At 31.6% G+C, this 17423-nt stretch overlaps 1 protein-coding gene across 2 annotated transcripts; it reads left to right on the plus strand.

Annotated features, from left to right (window-relative positions):
• The first annotated feature begins 877 nt into the window (after positions 1–877).
• LOC126739737 (sorting nexin-14-like) lies at positions 878–17097 on the plus strand. Of its 2 annotated transcripts, XM_050445534.1 has the most exons (16): positions 878–1067; positions 1127–1391; positions 6375–6548; positions 6608–6810; positions 6874–7193; positions 8318–8595; positions 8644–8702; positions 8773–8814; positions 8873–9077; positions 11557–11744; positions 11792–11922; positions 12072–12213; positions 12267–12451; positions 16368–16532; positions 16582–16760; positions 16819–17097. In XM_050445534.1, the coding sequence occupies exons 1-16, from the start codon at positions 955–957 to the stop codon at positions 16882–16884; spliced, it is 2715 nt and encodes a 904-aa protein (XP_050301491.1). In that variant the 5' UTR covers positions 878–954; the 3' UTR covers positions 16885–17097. The 2 variants fall into 2 exon arrangements, with proteins under 2 accessions (XP_050301491.1, XP_050301492.1); XM_050445535.1 differs by lacking the exon at positions 8773–8814 and having other exon boundaries at positions 879–1067.
• Positions 17098–17423: the final 326 nt, after the last annotated feature.

Genomic DNA, 17423 nt, shown 5'->3' on the forward strand with positions numbered 1-17423 from the left:
AATCCTTCTTTGACAGGTGTTAAAAGGAATTGCTTCCAAGATGGTAGGACAATGATATAAACCATTTAAGATCTTATAAAACGTTAAAGCATCAGAATAATGCCGTCTGACTTCAAGATTAAGGATATTAAATTGGACACCAAAGAGTAATTTGAAACAATAAGGTGAAAGATGTACACTATTTCTAGTGATAAAACCAAGACTACCCATACTCCTGTTAATAATATTCAAAATGTGCGGCAAAAAAGTTAGCTTGGTATCAAAAAGAACACCTAAATCTTTAACTGTATCAACTGACTTGAGTTCGTTATTGTTGATTGTGTATTGATAATTAATAATTTTATTAAAACGACCAAACGAAATACATACACACTTCTTTACATTCAGTTCCAGATTATTGCTATTACACCACTCAGCAACACTATTTAAATCCAGTTGAAGTAGCTCAGCATCAAGATTTATATGTGAATAGTCCGCACCAAACTTTAGATTAGATTGCAGTGTGACCCCAAGATTTAAACAGTTATCCCTAATTGCAATTGCTTATTTACAATGTGCTAAGAATAACGAAGTGGATTCGAATGACGTGAAAAAGCAATGAAAAAATCCTTTTTTAATATTTAGTGACTAATAATAGTATTTTCAAGCCATTACACACATAAAACTAGCAACTGCCAAAAGATGGGTTGAATTAATAAGAGTGAGGTACATTTCTGGGCAACAGCGCCGTTGTGGCTACTTTCTGAAGCTAATTACCGTGCATTTTTGTCCACGCACGTTTAGCATCTAGATGACTCTCCTTATCTTTAGTCTCCTTGGTAAAATGTCATAGGTCGCAATGTCAAATTTCTGTCAAAAGGGATGTCAGCAATTATATGTAAACATTAAATACTTTATTCGTAAACATTGGAAAATGGAAGAGAATAATTAATATAAGAATAAATAATTTAAATCATGTTTTACCAGAATATTGCCGAAATTTTAAAGTTGGTGTCTAAAGATAAATACATTCGAATATCTGCCAGTGTCATAATCACACTATGTTTAATTACAAGCATCTTTTACAGGTAATATTCAGGAAGCAAGTATCTCTAGACAAGTTTCATAAAATAAATTACATTTTTAGCTCCTTTTTAGGCCTTTTAATAATTTCTTCATATATCTTGGGATATATTGGATCCTATTTATTAATAGAATATCACCATTATGTTACTACATATATTGAACGGTTTCTCAGTTTTTATTCAATAAGATCTGCCACAAAGAACAAATTGAGAGGATCATGTAGTGTCTGTGATGACCTTAGCTGTAAAAGGCATCAAATTGGGCAGGGCTTGGCACCCTGGAAGCATATTAGGATCAGTGAGGAGTTAAATTCAGCTGTAGAACATGTAAGTTGAATAACACTAAAAAGACACTTTAAATTCTAAGAATACCCTCACTCCAATTTATACTGAAATAAAATGGTTTATTGAATCTCTACTGCCAGTAATTAGATACAATTTAATAATACAATTACATGTTCTTGTAGACAATTTGAAATTCAAAAACATAAATTCTCAATGTTTTCTTAGAAGTAATCACTGTGACAGCAACCTTAGTTGTGACATCACTGTACTGCTTGTTTAATATGTGTGAATTTGCCAGTAGAACAAATTCATACAAATTTTCTAGTAACTTGCCTTTTTTCAACCACAAAAACCATTGTGAGGTAGTATAATTTTTCGTTTATTTAAAACCATCCTAATATAGATTGCATAACTTTAATAGGAGTGTATTAGTTGCATTTAGGACTTATTTAAGTGCCTATATCATGCAATATTTGCATTTATCGAATAGAAACAGCATCATCCTATAATTACCAATTGTCCAACAATTATGAAATTGTATAATGGCTTTAAAAGCAGCTATTCTTGGAAATAATGATAAATTATCGTTAATTCTGATAAAGAAAAATAATTTCTTTATTACCTTTTTTTTGAATATACCTACATAAAATGATCTTTTAGGGAAAATGTATTTTAGAACATAAATTCAAGATATTTTTTGTGTACACAATCAACATAGATTTGTATGTTTGCATTTTTAGTTTTATGGCAAGTGGAGATCCTCATTGGTTTTGTGCTTTAAGCTTTAGTAAAAAGAAAACTTCATTTATAATAATTTATATGTGTCATCAGCACAAGTCCCCAAATATAATGTATATGATTCAAAAAAATTATAAATATTAAAGCACGAAGAAGACTACCTGGAGGTACACAAGTATTATAGTGTTCTTGATTACTTAATTTGGCCCAATTGTACATGTTTGTATTTTTCCTAAAATCATAACATTTAAGTTTCTAATAAATACACATCTTACATAAGTCAAACTCCTATCCCACTAGCATAGCATGTAAGGTGATAGGTCTGCAGACCCAGGTCAAAATATAATTAATCTGTTTGCACTTCACTTTCTGGAAAGAAACAGTCAGGCTTCAAATTATAACCTCAAATGTGATCTTAACTTGAACTCAAATTTCTTTAACAGGTCTACTCATCACAAAGTATTCCTATGGCCCTGACTGCATACTATCTGTTGTCTTAAAGAGTAAGTTTGCTCTCTAAGTGAACTATTACCCCATATGTTTAGTCTCTTTTTGTCCTCTGGTGACTTCTAAGGCTTCTTAACAGCCAGCATATAAAAAGTTAGTTTATTTAAGATAGGAAACCTTAATAGTAAAAGAAGTACTTAAACATTTTTAAGCATTTCATTTGGTCAGTTTTTTTACACCTTAAAAAAAGTTAGCTTTACTCTCATCCTACTGAGGTAGGGTCAATTGGGGTAATTGTGGACGATATTTAATGTTTTGACTTGCTAAACAATTTTTGTGGACATCACGCATTATGTTATATATGTAAATTAGCAGTCACATAGCTCATAGTATCTTCTTTGATAATTACTAGTGGTTTTCTGTAATTACAAGTCACATAATGATAAAAAAAATATATTCAACATGCTTGTCCGTTTACATTTGCCCCTACTCTTTAGGGGTAATTGTAAACAAGCATCTCTTGACACATTTACTCCACCAGAAAAAAACCTGGGGCAAATGTAAACGAACTATATAAAGTCGCTGTGTAGCAAAATATTTTTTGATATAAGTTGTGTTTACATTTACCCCAAAATAATGTGACCTTAAAGGTTTTGCTTGCAATATAAATGAAAAATCGAGATAAAAGTAAATATTTTCCAATAGTTCTGTTTATTTTAACTAAAACTAAACTATTTTTGAGAACGCTAATAAAAGAAATTTATTCTAAGTATGTAATTATAATAATATTATAGGTATAAAAAATTAGTTTTGCTCATAAACAGGAACTATTGCTGGAAAGTTGTATAGTATTCTTTCTCCCTTCATTTGAATGCCAGGATCGGGAAACACACCAATGATTTGATTCAAGGTTATATAACTGACATCAGTTTCAACAATGTTGAAAAGCATTTTTGATGCATCCCAGGATTTAAGACCAGTCACTTTGATTTCCGTTAATTTTTCATTCACAGCTTCAATTAAACACACATATTTAAAAAGAGTAGTCTTTCTCTTTCCACCTTTGAACTGCACAAGAATAAATTTCCCTGTGGACAAGTCTGAACTCTCGACTGATTTAAGGTCTATATCTTGTTTTTCCGGTTCTGCCCAATCTATTTCATCATCAGTATCACCTAGACTTATTTCTCCATCAGAACTTTCAGACTCTGCAACTGGTTAACTTCTAATTTTTTTCAATTTCGGCTCTAACTTTTTGTTGTCCGTTTTCGGATTAGCCTTTTTTTTTCCTTTATTTTTCTTCTTCTTTTCTGCTTCTTTTAGTCTTTCCAAGACTTGGTTGGTTGTTAATACCTTTCCATATCTTTGTTGCTTTAATGTCGGTATGACTTGTTCTTTCTCTTCAACAATATCTTCACGGCGGCTGAGTGGCAAGAAAATGTTTGTAATTTCTGTCGATTTACTGATAGATGATGACGTCGGTGGTTGTGGACTATGGGTAGATGCCACTAATAATTTTTGGTAGTCAGTTGACGATGTAGAAGGCTGCTGTCAGCTTTCAGCTGATGACACTGAACGATGTTGACTACAACATGATGAAGTTGAAGGCATTTGATCGTCGACCGTGGGTAGAAGTGGGTTTGGTTCAGAAATTGCAACAACAGTTGATTTAGAGGATACTGGTTGGACAATAATAGCATCGGATGTTACAGATTTCGGAGCTTTAAGGGCAGCTTCGTATTTGGCTAAGTCTTCGGTAAATTTTTCCTTAGTTAGCCGTCCACACCCTCGTCCCATTTGTTCCTTACCAAACTTCACCAATTGTTTATTCCAGTTCACCTTTAAGGGTCCAAACATACACTTATCCGTAAGATGGTTTGGAAACTTTATCAAAATAATATTGTTGTACATTGCCTCTTCAATAATTCTGACGCTCATATGACTGCTGTGACCATCATACAACAGTAGAGCTGCTTGATCTAGAAGGTTTTGGGAAGTTCTTAAATCTTTAATGTGAGGTATAAACCCTGTCGTAAACCACTGGAAAAATTGCGGCTCCTCCATCCATCCATTAGTGGAGGCCGCATATAGAGTTCCTGGATAGGCGCTATGGGATAGGCGCTATGGGAAGTCCAACGAGCCTGAACTCCAGCTCCCTTGAATACGATGAGCGGTGGAAGTGCTTTTCCATCGGCAGAAACACATCCTAAGACTGTCGTCGACTCTCTTCCAGAGCCTCCAGATATCCAGCACAGGGCCTTTCCTTTCTCTCCAATTGCCCTAATACGATAGGGATCATTATTAAAACCTGACTCGTCAGCATTAAAAATAAAGCTTCCTTTATCATCTAAATTATTTTCATCAATGATTCTTTTCAGGTCATCAAAAAAATGGTAGACGATCTCAGGTTTTCTAGCATCCTTCCGCAGTTTTTGCAAATGTTCCGGTTTCTTAAGAGACAGTTCAGGCTGTCTTCTTATGAATGATTAGTACCAGTCTTCTCCCGGTACTCCATTTTTAAATGGTGTTCTTAAACATTTTGCAGTAACATACTCTCCAACCAGTTGTCTAAGTTCTGCTTTGTCACATGGTAGACCCATCGCAGTACGTGCCAATAAACATTTCACTATTTCCTTTTTGGATATCTGAGGATAAAACTTGGGAACGTCCACCCTTTGTCACATTTAATGGAGTCTTTCTTTCTCCTATCCTTTGGTAAATAACTGATCTGGGAACACCATAGAACGTTTTTGCTTGACGTTTTATTTTTATTTTGGACATCTGCAACGGGATTCGCAACATCTTCAGTTGTATAAGAAGATGCTTCTTTTTTCCTTACATAAGTACGAGGCATCTTTACACTGCAACAAGACAAAGAAATTACACATTTTACATAAATTATCGGCGAGACACTAATTTTATTATGTTTACAATTACCCCAAAAGTGTGTATACATTTCCCCCAAGAACAAATTTATTAGGGGGAAATGTAAACACTGAATTATTTTAGTGATTATAAAATTTGTCGACAAACATTTAGGCGTAAAATAGGCACAATGGTATAACAAACAATGTCCAAATAAGATATCTAACTTACCTCGATGATTTGCATTCGAAAACTTCAGTGCCGAAATTCAACATAAAACCACCAAACACATCAAATTGCATCAGCCAACTAATGCAAGAAGAACACAAACAGGAGTAAAATTTCAAGGGAAACCGAGTTCGCCCGACGTCGGCACGACTCGAATAGTGAGCTTCGCGCCAAATTTGAAACCTAAATGTAGTTGTGTTTCTTATTTTAGATGTGTCTACAATTACCCCAGTTTACATTTACCCCAATTCACCCTACTTGTACAGAATGTTTAAACCTACAATGGGGTATCTCATAAATCTATATCTGTTATTTAATAACTATTAGCTTATGAGAATTCCTAAGAAAATGATATTTTTAAATCATACTGAATTTAAAAACATTTTTAATTTTAAACTTACTAATAAGAATCGAAAATCATAAGCTAACCAAACCTTGTAAAGGAAACTTAGTTTATTCATAGTAATTATTAAATCAAATATTGTAACTTGTATAAATTTTTTAAGTGGTTGGTAGGTTTCAGTTAAGTTTGATTTGAACCAGGATTACTTATGTCTTGGATTTCTATAATTAAATATAAGCAACATTGAAAGGCATTTTAAAAACACCAAAAGATACAGACAGGTTGTACAGTAAATTACCTTGTTAAGAACTGATCATTTGGTTGTTAATTTGTTAAACCTGTCTTCTGTATATTTGTTGATTAATCTAAATATTAATGAATAATTTTATGTTTATGTCTTTCAGTTTTATAATAGAATCCTAGACAATTTTATATGTTCTTGGTACAGTGAGTTTACTGAAAATAAAGAATTTTTAAATGAACTGAGGTATTGCCTTAGACATGGCACTGCTACCTTGGTGAACAGAATTTTTGAAGTTGAATATATTGATACTATCACCAACAAGCTGGTTCCGCAGGTAAATATTATTGTCTTTTTATTCCAATTTCTACTTACTATTTATTTACCAATTTGTAGGCAATCAAACATATAGATGACTATCTTTATATGGAACAAATAGCTACACTTAAAAATGTGAAATTTAATGATGTTATTGTAGAATATCTCGGGAAGAATTTACATCCAGCTACAACAAATAGAAGAAATGAATTGGCTTATCTTCAACATTTAAGCAGTGAAATTATAAAAAATCTTTTGCCAATGTACTATACTAACTGCAAGTAAGTGCTTTGTAGCTTTCTAAGTTGATATAATGCTAATTAGCTTTTATATTTTCTGTTTAGAAATTCTTCTGTATTGATAAGAGAACTTCTTTCTGGTTGGGTCTTATTACCTTTAATGGATGTACTAGCTGATCCAAATATTATAAACTCATTAGTCATAATTGCTGTGAATTACAAGTCAAACAAATCTCAAAAAAATGTGCAGCCAATAAAGGAAGTTGAGTTTCTACATGATTTTGTTCAAGTTGAGCCTTTAAGGACTTCTCCATTTGCTACCAGCCTGAGTAAAATAAAGAATGATACAGAGTTATTGTATGCTTTTATGCAGTTTTTAAAAAAGCAAGAGCAAGTGCATTTGTTGCAGTTTTGTTTGGATGTTGGTGAGTCAAAATACCTAAAAATAATTAATATATCTTATACATAATAAAATTATATTAATATTATAATATGATCAAAGGTTTGACCTAATTTGTACATACTTGTTTAGATCTATTTTTAAATACCACCTTTAAATATTTATTTCAAATTATAATAAGATAAGCTCTGCATATGAATAGATATACACATTTTCTAAATATCTTACGTTTCAAACTTTAGGGTTTTAAATAAAGAAGGAAATTAATTATTTTATCCTGTAGAAATGATTTCTTTACAATTGTATTAAATATATTAAAAATACTATACACACAAACGTGTCCAAAACCATAGAAGCAGTTATATACTTGGACATGACTGTTAGCAACAAGGAAAGTGTTGATAAATCGGTACACAAAAAGAAAGTCAAAATTTAGAAACTAAGTCTTTCTTCATAGGTAAAGATTAAGCCTAAATGTAAGACATTTGATTACGGGTAAATATATTTCTGGCAATTTCAACAATCCAGTTTTGGGAAAGAGGCAAAAAATAGTTCAATGATCTCTAACTGTGGATTTTAAAAACAACAACTTTATATAATAATTAAGCATATAAAGTGCTGTTTTTATGTAAAAAAAATAAAACATCTAAGCATAGTTTTTATTTCTTTAATGCATTAATAAGAAAAATTTAATAGAACATTAAATCAGAACTGTGATAGAGAGTAATACTTATAAAATTCTAAGTAGGTGCAAATCTACAACAAATCTTTAACATGATTTTCCATAGTCTAAATACAAGATCCAAGTTTTCATTCTTTTATTTCAAGCCTATAGTTGGATTTCTTAGGTCATCAACATTTTCGACAAGAGTAGAAACGCCGAAATCTAGAAATTTTAAATCCGACGATCGAACACGCCAATGTTCTGTATTGTCTCAGCTATAGTGAAATTTCTTCAAAAAAAATAAGAAAATCTAATTATCATCAATTACCTGAAACCATACATTTGCTAAAAATGAGCTTTAAAGTTTCCACCATTTTCTTAATTTATATGCAGATAATTTTATAATTGGCTAATGACACTTGGGAATTATTTGAACCACATGTTTTTTGAGTTAGATCGTATGCATATATGGATTTCATTTGTAGATGACTTTAACACTAAATTGTTAACCCCAGACCTTTCTAAAAAAGAACTTAAGGAGCTACACGAGCAGGCACTGAAGTTACATAAAGAATATCTTAATGATGATTCATATAACTTCATTGGTTGTTCAGACACCATTTGTAAAGAGTTCAGCGAACTAATTGACGATATTTATACCGTTGCCAAACTGAGAACATCAAAACCTTTGTATCAGGCCTATGATTTTGCTTTTAATCATTTGGAAAGTATTTGGATGCCCCAGTTCTTCCATAGCAATGAGGTATGTAGGAATAAGTTTTTTTTCATATCATAACTTATGATTTTTTAGTTTTATAATTACATATGTGGAACTAAAGTAACTTCAACATATAGCAAAGCTTCTATTAAGTAAGTAGTATCATTTATCATATTCATTTATGGAAAATTAACAGTAAATCACTATTTGCTGCTAACACAGAAACCCTTTATTAACTTGCTTTACGTCCCCTTCGAAGCTAAGGTAAATAAAATTATATTTACATAAATCAGTTTATTAATAACTAATTATTTATTTTTAGAAGTAAAAAATATTACGAACAATCTAACTATCGATCGGTGTCAAAACTCAGCAGTAGTTTCGGAAAAATTAAAGGCGTTTTAAAGGCATCGACTCCCGTTGAAGGCTCTCTAGAACCTGTAGATGTAGATTTTCCCGAGGAAATTATTTTGAATGAAAATCATAGAGATTTGAGTAATTGGAAAATAACTATCCCCACGTACCAGGTAGGGATCAATCAAAGAAATAACAATCATTATTTGTGATAATCGTAGAATTCAGTTTAATTAATATAATTTAAGAAAAGTATTACAAAGTGTAAAGTATACTTACAATGCAACAAAATCAGCTTAAAGGTAGATTACAACTTTTTTCTTTTTTCTTAGCGATTTTCTGTTGTCCACTCCTGTATGTGTTTAAAAAAACCGCCTTCGTTTGATTTGATTCGTTTCGTTTTGATTGGCCCACCCTGTATATAAGTTCTGCGGTGTTACTCATGATTTAAGTTCTTTCTTAACATTCTTCCAGCATAACACTTAGTTCTTGCATGTTGTTACTTATTAGGACGATGCACTCGACATATCGAAGTTGGTTAAAAAGGACCCCGTTAATTTTTATGCCTTTTGTTTTCTATTGTGATTTAAAGGCATTTTTTAGCGAGAAGTTAAGATCAATAATTTTGGGGCTATGGTATCGCCCTGACGTACACCTCTATTTTGATTTTATCTGTTTTTAGATCCTGCTTGATTTTGACACACATAATGGCATTCTTGTATATATTTTTAAATAGGTTTGTATAAGGAGAATCTATTCTCGCATCATTTATTTCTTAGATGAATTCCCACGCCTCAATTGAATCAAACGTCTTATGAAAGTCTATAAATGCCAAGTGGAGAGGTGCGTTATATTCTGTTGTTTTGTCTATTGGACCCTTTTGAGTACCATCGCTTACTCCACTTGTTGATATGCGTCAATATTATTGGTCAATCTGTTGGTAATAGTCTTGGTAACTAGTTTACACAGATAAAACAGAAGGCTGGAAGATAATTCTCTATTTTGCCACTATCTCCTTTCTTAAAAGTACTAGCTATAAGTTTACTTAAATAGCACCTAGATGATATAACATCTATATATGTATATAAAAACTACCATTATTTAGTCTATACGAACAAAATTGGTATTCTTTAAAAATATGTTGTGCAATAAAATAGCAATGACTTAAAAAAAAGTATAATTATATGCTAGTGAAAGAAAAGTGTTGAATAACATCAGTAGGCTTTGTAGCTCGTCCTTTGTTCTTGATCACTGGCATCTGAGGGGCATAGATTCAATCAGCCTTTGACAAGTGGCAACAGGAATTGAGTACCATGCTGTCTGGCAAATTTTCCACAATTCATGAACAGTGGTTGGTTTAGCAGCCCGTACAGCTTGCTTCAACTACTGCCATAGATTTTTTCGATAGGAATTAGATCTGGTGATTGCGCCGGCCAGTCTAAAACCCTAATTTGTGTCCTTTTAAACCATGTTTTTGCTTTACGGGAAGTATGTTTCGGGTCATTATCTTGCATAAATATCCACCTAAGTGGCATTTCTTCTTTGGCATAAGCGAGAAGAACATTCTGCAGGATCTCAACTACCCGTCAACCGGACCAACTTACCAGGAGAAACAACCCCAAATTATTATACTGGAGCCACCATGTTTTATTGTCTTAGTTGTAAAGCGTGGGTTAAATTCTTGACCGTGTAGGTGGTTTTCGTACATGTTGCTGGGAAGAACTGGGAGTCAAATAAAACAATTTTTGATCCGTCGCTCCATAAAATGTCGCCACTTTGAACAATCCCATAAAACATGTTCCTAAGCAAAGTCTAATTGTTTTCTTACTTGTCTCTGATTCAATAAGGTCGTCTAGTCATCTAATAGCTCTTACATCTGCTTAAATCAGCCTTCTTCTTGTCTCAAAACTGTTGAACTGATTATTGTAAGATCCAAATCCGTTTTTATTTGACCAGAAAAAATAAAAGGCATTTTAGTTGCACATGAAACTATTTTACTATTTTCACTTAAAGTGGTTTTTATTTTTGGCCTCGGTTTTCGACAAAAAGTTTCCAGTTTTTTGCGTTTGCAATCATTTTTGCCGAATAGGACAGTATTTGCTAAATAAATTTAACTTTTTCCTTGATTTAACAAATTCAAAATAATTTTTCGTTTTTCTGATATAGTGCGTCGCACGACCGATTGTTATTGATAAATTTCACAAGAAAATATACTTTTAAGTGCGCTAAACAATTTGTCAGAATTTAACTTTGCCAACACTTAAGGATGGATAGCCGTTGAGCCTGATAATGAATTTGCTAGTTATAAAGAAAATACGTTGCTTTTACTTTTTTTAGAACATATAGTCTTTTACTGGTATTTTTTGCATTCTTTACATTTGTTTCCGTTAAAATACCGTCATAGGCAGTTTTAGCATATTTTTAAGAGAAACATATTATTAAAATGTAGTTTCAACAAGTTTCGTTGCCACTGCTATTATTATGCACACCACTGTATGTTTCTAGAAATAAAAAAAGTTATATCGAATTTTTGTTAAACTATTGATTAATGAACATTTGAGAAAATGTACATAAGAATCGAAAATTAATTAGGTACTATTTACTGGTTTATTCAACCAAAGTAGCCAATTACATATTAAATGACTTTTTTAGACGATTCCCGCAAATAAAATCACATACTTCTGTCTAAACGTTCTGCATCTGGATACGAGCCTACCTGAAGGTAAAGTAAACAACTGGATAGTATGGCGAAAAGATCAGGATTTTTTTACTTTAAAGGCAAAATTAGTGGAGTTTCACGGGGAAAATGAAATTTGTGACTCTCCATTACCTTCAAGAAAGTAGGTGTTTAAATATATTTATAGGAAATATTATAGGCTTTTTTTAGAGCCGGAGTAATGATTGAGTCAAGAATGTCAAAGTACGAAGATTTTGTGACAAAACTATTGCAAAAGCCCAGCTTGAGAGGGAGTGATTTGCTTCATACTTTTCTTACTAGTGAGGAAGATTTTACCTTAGGTCCGTTTTATTAAAATTTATAGAGATGTCAAATTTGGTAGTTTTTATGGAGTATCTCAAAAAGTGGTTTTTGCTCTATAAAAATCATCAAATTTGCCTACCATGTACTTTATTTAGTGAGAACGTTTTTAAAAGTTATTTTTCCTTAGTTATTTCTACGATGGCTCCCAATAACCAAGACGTAGGTAACATTTATCAGTCTGTAGCTTACAAGCTGAGAAAAGAAAAGGGACAAAACTTGGACAGTTTTATAAGTACATTTGTAACTTCAGTTATGAAACAGAAAAATGAGTATGTTTTTTAAACGTTAATTATTTATTTTTAAATTCTGCTTATTTTATTAGTAAAATTGACTTAGCAGAAGAGGGATTGGAATTAGCTGTACCGGTTGATTGTACCCCACCAATACCGAAAACATTTAAGAGTGCCGTTTTTAAGGATAACCTCGGAATATCTTATAAATTGCAGTCTGGAAGTTCGAATGGGACGTTTAGCCCCAGTATGTTTTCAGAGAGTTTATTTTATTTATGTGAGTACTTAATATGATAAGATCTGAACCAGAAAAAAATAATTGCAGTATTAAAAATATAGTCAATAGAATGGAATTAATTAAAACTACATAAAATACTTAAATATTTTTGTTAATTGCATTATTAGCACAGTTTTTGACTGTTGAAATTTTTAACCAAATAATTTTTAGTTACAGCTTAAATTGTTTTCTATTAATTACTCAAATGAGAAAAAAATGGTTTATAGTGTGTCCCATTTTCGTATGTCTTATCTTTTATATGTATATGTTTCTAGTTTATGGAAAGAGATAGAGAGAGGCGGTTTTCGTGACACTGTGCTACTTTTGAATGAAACCAATGATCCACTAATTAAATTTGTCTACTTTGCTTTTGTACTAAAATTGATAAAATAGGGTGATATTGAAAAAAAATTACATTTTTAGTCATTCCCTGTAACTCTGTTATTGTCAGACATATTAAAAAAGTAAAAACCGATATTTGTATGTAAAGTTTTAGCGTAGAATTCTAGTTCCGAGTTTTCTTTGAGATATTGACATAACATTTTTTTCTTTAAATTAAAACTGTTTCTACTTGCCAAGAGGTTTTCTAAAATATATCATAGTCCATAATTATTTTTATAACGCAAAAAAAAAATATTCTGTCATTAGTTACATAGATACATATTTTATTTTTGAGATTTCTGTTTCTCTAAAATTATTCCTGGTTACATTTTTCCAAATTTAGTGTTTATATTTATATTATCGTTATAGTGATTATATTATATTATCCTTCTTGTTGCTTAACTATCTTTAATATGACTCGAAACAAAAAATTTGAAAAGTTTGAGAAATATCATATTAATACCTGGTCTTACAACTGTCTGAACAGGTCAGTTATTCTTTACCTTATCATTTTTTTGATACCTATTTTATCATATAGATATTCCAAAGAAAGACAGCCCGAGAGAAGAATATTTCAAAAATTAAAATTTAATCTTCGCAAACATGCATGTTTTGCAAATCTCGACCTCCAGTTTACAACAAAGTAAACGAGGAATCAGAGATCAACGTTTTAGCAGTTGTCTAAGACACTCCAAGTATCCGAAACCTGGTGCAGGAAAATCAATCAAAAGACCGGTGTCTCTAAAACAAGTGCCAAGGATTTAAAAAGAAAACATAAATATAAATCTTACAAGTATAAACTTTATCATCGTCATGTAAAACATCATCTACACCCTGGTGATGCTGAACGTAGATAGGTTTATAAATATGAAAACTCTTAGCTATAATTTTGAAGAAAATATAATTTGGTCAGATGACGCACATTTCACAAGTTCGAAAATTGTTAATACACACAACTCGCCGTTTTGAAGTCAAGAAAACCTCATATATCAAAATGCTTTTGCAGAATTATAAGGACAATCATTTATTTTGAGAAATTCTATTTAAAAGAATTTATAAACTGTATCAAACTTGCTTGTAAATTTAGCAGTTAAATAAATACAAAAAATTTTGTTCTCCTACATTGTGAACCGTACTTTCTGTTGTTTTTTTTTAATACCCGTAGGTATCTATGCCAATTCTGCAAGGGAACTCTTGGTTATTGTTGAGACTGTTATTATAGCAATATTTTGAAGTTTAATAGTGGTTGTCAATTACTGCTGTCAGATCATAGTGTGTCAAACAAATAGCTCTTTAGCTACAAACAAATAGCTCTTAAGTTAGTTAGTTACAACATTGAGTGTGATAATGGTTTATTCACTTGCTGAAAGAGTTGAAATAATTTCTCTTTTCTTTGCGAACAATGAAAATGCTAATAGAACTGCCCTTTAACACACTATAACACCCTAATTGGCAGGTCCATCGCAAGTACATTTTGGACTTGTTCAAAAATTTGGGGAAACTGGGTCGGTGGCTAATAAAACGCGAAATAGATAATCCAGTGGTGAATGAAGCTTCAGAAGTAGCTATTTTAGGCCATATTGTGCAAGGTCCTACACTGAGCACAAGGAAGTTATCAACCGTGTCTGGTATTAAGAGAAGCAGTTTTCAGAAGATATTAAAAAAAAAAACAAGTTTCATCCGTACAAAATACATCTCGTACAAGAACTAAACGAAGACGATTTTGATAGGCGAGTACAATTTTGTGAAACTACTCGTATATCTGAACAAGCCGCCAATGATCCACACTTTCTATTTAATGTATGTTTTTCTGACGAATGCTCCTTTTTCCTAAACGGTACTGTGAACCGTCGCTATTGGGCTGATTCAAATCCCAGAATATTTCGTAAGGTGCATACACAACATCCTGAAAAATTAAATGTTTGGGCTGGCATTTTTGGTAAACATATCGTAGGCCCTTTTTTTTTACCTGGCAATTTAACAGGAGAGATGTTCCTGGAGTTATTAGAAAATACAATTCATCCAGCATTAGTGGAGATACTAGAAAATAACAACGAGTACTTGGAAAATCGTCTAGTATTTCAGCAAGATGGGGCGCCACCCCACTATGCTGCAAGGGTTCGTCAATATTTGGACCAAACGTTTCCAGGACATTGGATTGGAAGAAGAGGAGCTATTGAATGGCCTCCTCGTTCCCCGGACTTAAGCCCGTTAGATTTTTTTTTATGGGGCCATTTAAAAACTAAAATGTATGCTAGTCAGCCAACATCGCTAGACCATTTGCGACAAATAATAATGATGAATGTTGTCAAATCACTCCAGAAATTTTGCAAAATATACGGGAAAAGTTTGAACAAAACCTATATTATTGTATGGAAGTCGAAGGCCAACATTCTGAACATTTACTTGATTGATTTTATCTTTAAGCCCTTTATTTAAAATTATACTTTTTAACATTTTTTTGTCACTTTTATTAGCCCCGGTATCGACTAGGCAAATAGTAACGATTTAAAACTTTAGGGTTATAATCCACATAAAAATACATTCAAAATAAGGTATCACTCGACCCCCCGTTGAATTTAAAATTTTGTGGGCCCTTGTCACTCCCGCTAGGGCTTTGCCCTCAGGGGGGCGAAACTAGCAAAAAAATGTTTCCCCATTGAATCAAAAAATTCAAGGGGAGACGGGTCCGAGGATTTCTTCGCAAATGTTCTGAGTGACCCAAAATAGGCTCTGTTTCGTTTTCAAATGGCCACCCTGTATAGTCCAGTCAAATGTGTATGAAGAAATGAACCAACTGAACTTGTCATGTCAGGTTCAATTTTTCAGGATTTTTGAAAATAATCAAAAAGAAGCGTAGTTATTTTTTTTAAATGCAAATAATGTCTCTATTTATAATTTTGCATTAAAAACAGTTATTATTAATATTGTAGGGCATTTCTTAATGAACAATTTTCACCTATACGTGATCTTTGGCCGTCATTTGGAATAAAGATAGAGCCCGTCAAAGTCAAACAAACTATATTTTCTATAAGTTTTATTTATAATTTTTCCATCGTATCTCCATAAATAACTAAGTTATTTCTAAAATAATTGACAAAAATATGTAATTAACGTTTTTAAGGCTAAATAACGATGGTATTTTTCGTTGTGTGTTAAAACTTCAACAATATATATTATGTCAATCTTTCAAAAACTGTGACTTCTAATGAAAATTTGAGTACGACACTGGATTCAACGCAAAATAAAGTTCAAATATCAGTTCTTACTTTTTTAGTGTGCCTGACAGAAACAGAGTAACAAAGGCTATTTTTTAGTGTATTTATTACGTACAGCAGGTACTAAAATAAAACAATAAAGTAACTAAAAAATCTCTCTAAGATATTTTTCCTTTAAATAAAGACTGAACGTAAATTAATTTCCTCTAAGATACGTTTATCTAAAAGAAAGAAAGAATTTAGTTTACTCGCAAAAAGTTTGACCTTAACAGGTGTTAAATAAATTATTAATAAAATATTTTTTTTTTAATTTTCAGTAAAGAATGTGTTTAAAATTCGCCCAGTAATACTACGCATCTACGTGGCCTTTTGCAATGTAGCACAACAAATAATTGACCTACTGAGCAAACTGTTTATTGACAAGAAAATTAAAGCCGGATTGACCCAACACAATTTGGCATATCTTCTTGGCTTGCTAGAAGGTACTACTGAATATATAATTTAAATAATTTGATGCAATATATATTTTAGGTGTAATTTTTAATAATAATTCACAATCCACCCCCCAAGGATTAGCCGAAAGAAAAGCGAACGCCTTTAAAGACATTCAGTTTTGTCCTAATTTTGTCAATAACATTTTGGGAGGGCAAGTGAATAAAGGTTTGGTGAATCTTCTAGAGATTTTACAGAATCCTAATTATAATAAACAAGTAAGCTTATTAGTATTTATAATGTTTAATTAGTTTAATACTTGTTTTATATTTTTAGCTTGCTTATAACCTTCTTGATATTATCGTATTAGAACTTTTTCCAGAACTAATCGAATCGAAATAGGTTATAAAGTATAAGTATTACACTTCATTTACTTATTAAATCATGTGATATATGTATAATTAATAACTATCTATAAGTAGTGTTTTAAGTTAAATTATTTTGCTGATTAGTTACTTATTATTATATGATAATTATTATATTATTATTATTATATGAATAATTGATGTAATTAGGCAGGTAGGTATTTTGGAATAATATATTTTTGTTTTTGAACGAACGCTTTTTTTATTTAGAAAGTAATCTATCTAAAAACTCAATGTTTTTAAAATCAGTATTATCAGTTCTAGTATAAACTGTGGTGTATCATATGGGTACATATACTGGGTGTTATTTTATAAGTGTCCGATATTTCACAGGGAGATTAAAAGGAGAAGATAAAAAGTGCCTATACATGTGTGGTCTAAAATAATTAGTTTTCAAGATACAGGGTGACAAAGATTTATTTTTATTTTTGTTTTTTCTTCATAATTTCCTAAATAATGCCGATTTCTGAACGAAAATTGGGGTTTTTTGACAAATTTGAATTTGTACTTAATTTA

This window comes from Anthonomus grandis, chromosome 8 (genome assembly GCF_022605725.1).
Source record: "Anthonomus grandis grandis chromosome 8, icAntGran1.3, whole genome shotgun sequence".
In the NCBI taxonomy this organism is placed as follows: domain Eukaryota; kingdom Metazoa; phylum Arthropoda; class Insecta; order Coleoptera; family Curculionidae; genus Anthonomus; species Anthonomus grandis.

What these genes read in the sequence shown, in the direction of transcription:
- LOC126739737 (XM_050445534.1), top strand. Translation starts at nt 955, where the DNA reads ATGTTTTACCAGAATATTGCCGAAATTTTAAAGTTGGTGTCTAAAGAT. An exon ending in ACGTCCCCTTCGAAGCTAAG is followed by an intron (nt 8,815 to 8,872) that starts GTAAATAAAATT and finishes ATTTATTTTTAG; the next exon opens with AAGTAAAAAATATTACGAAC. An exon ending in AGAGAGTTTATTTTATTTAT is followed by an intron (nt 12,452 to 16,367) that starts GTGAGTACTTAA and finishes TTTAATTTTCAG; the next exon opens with TAAAGAATGTGTTTAAAATT.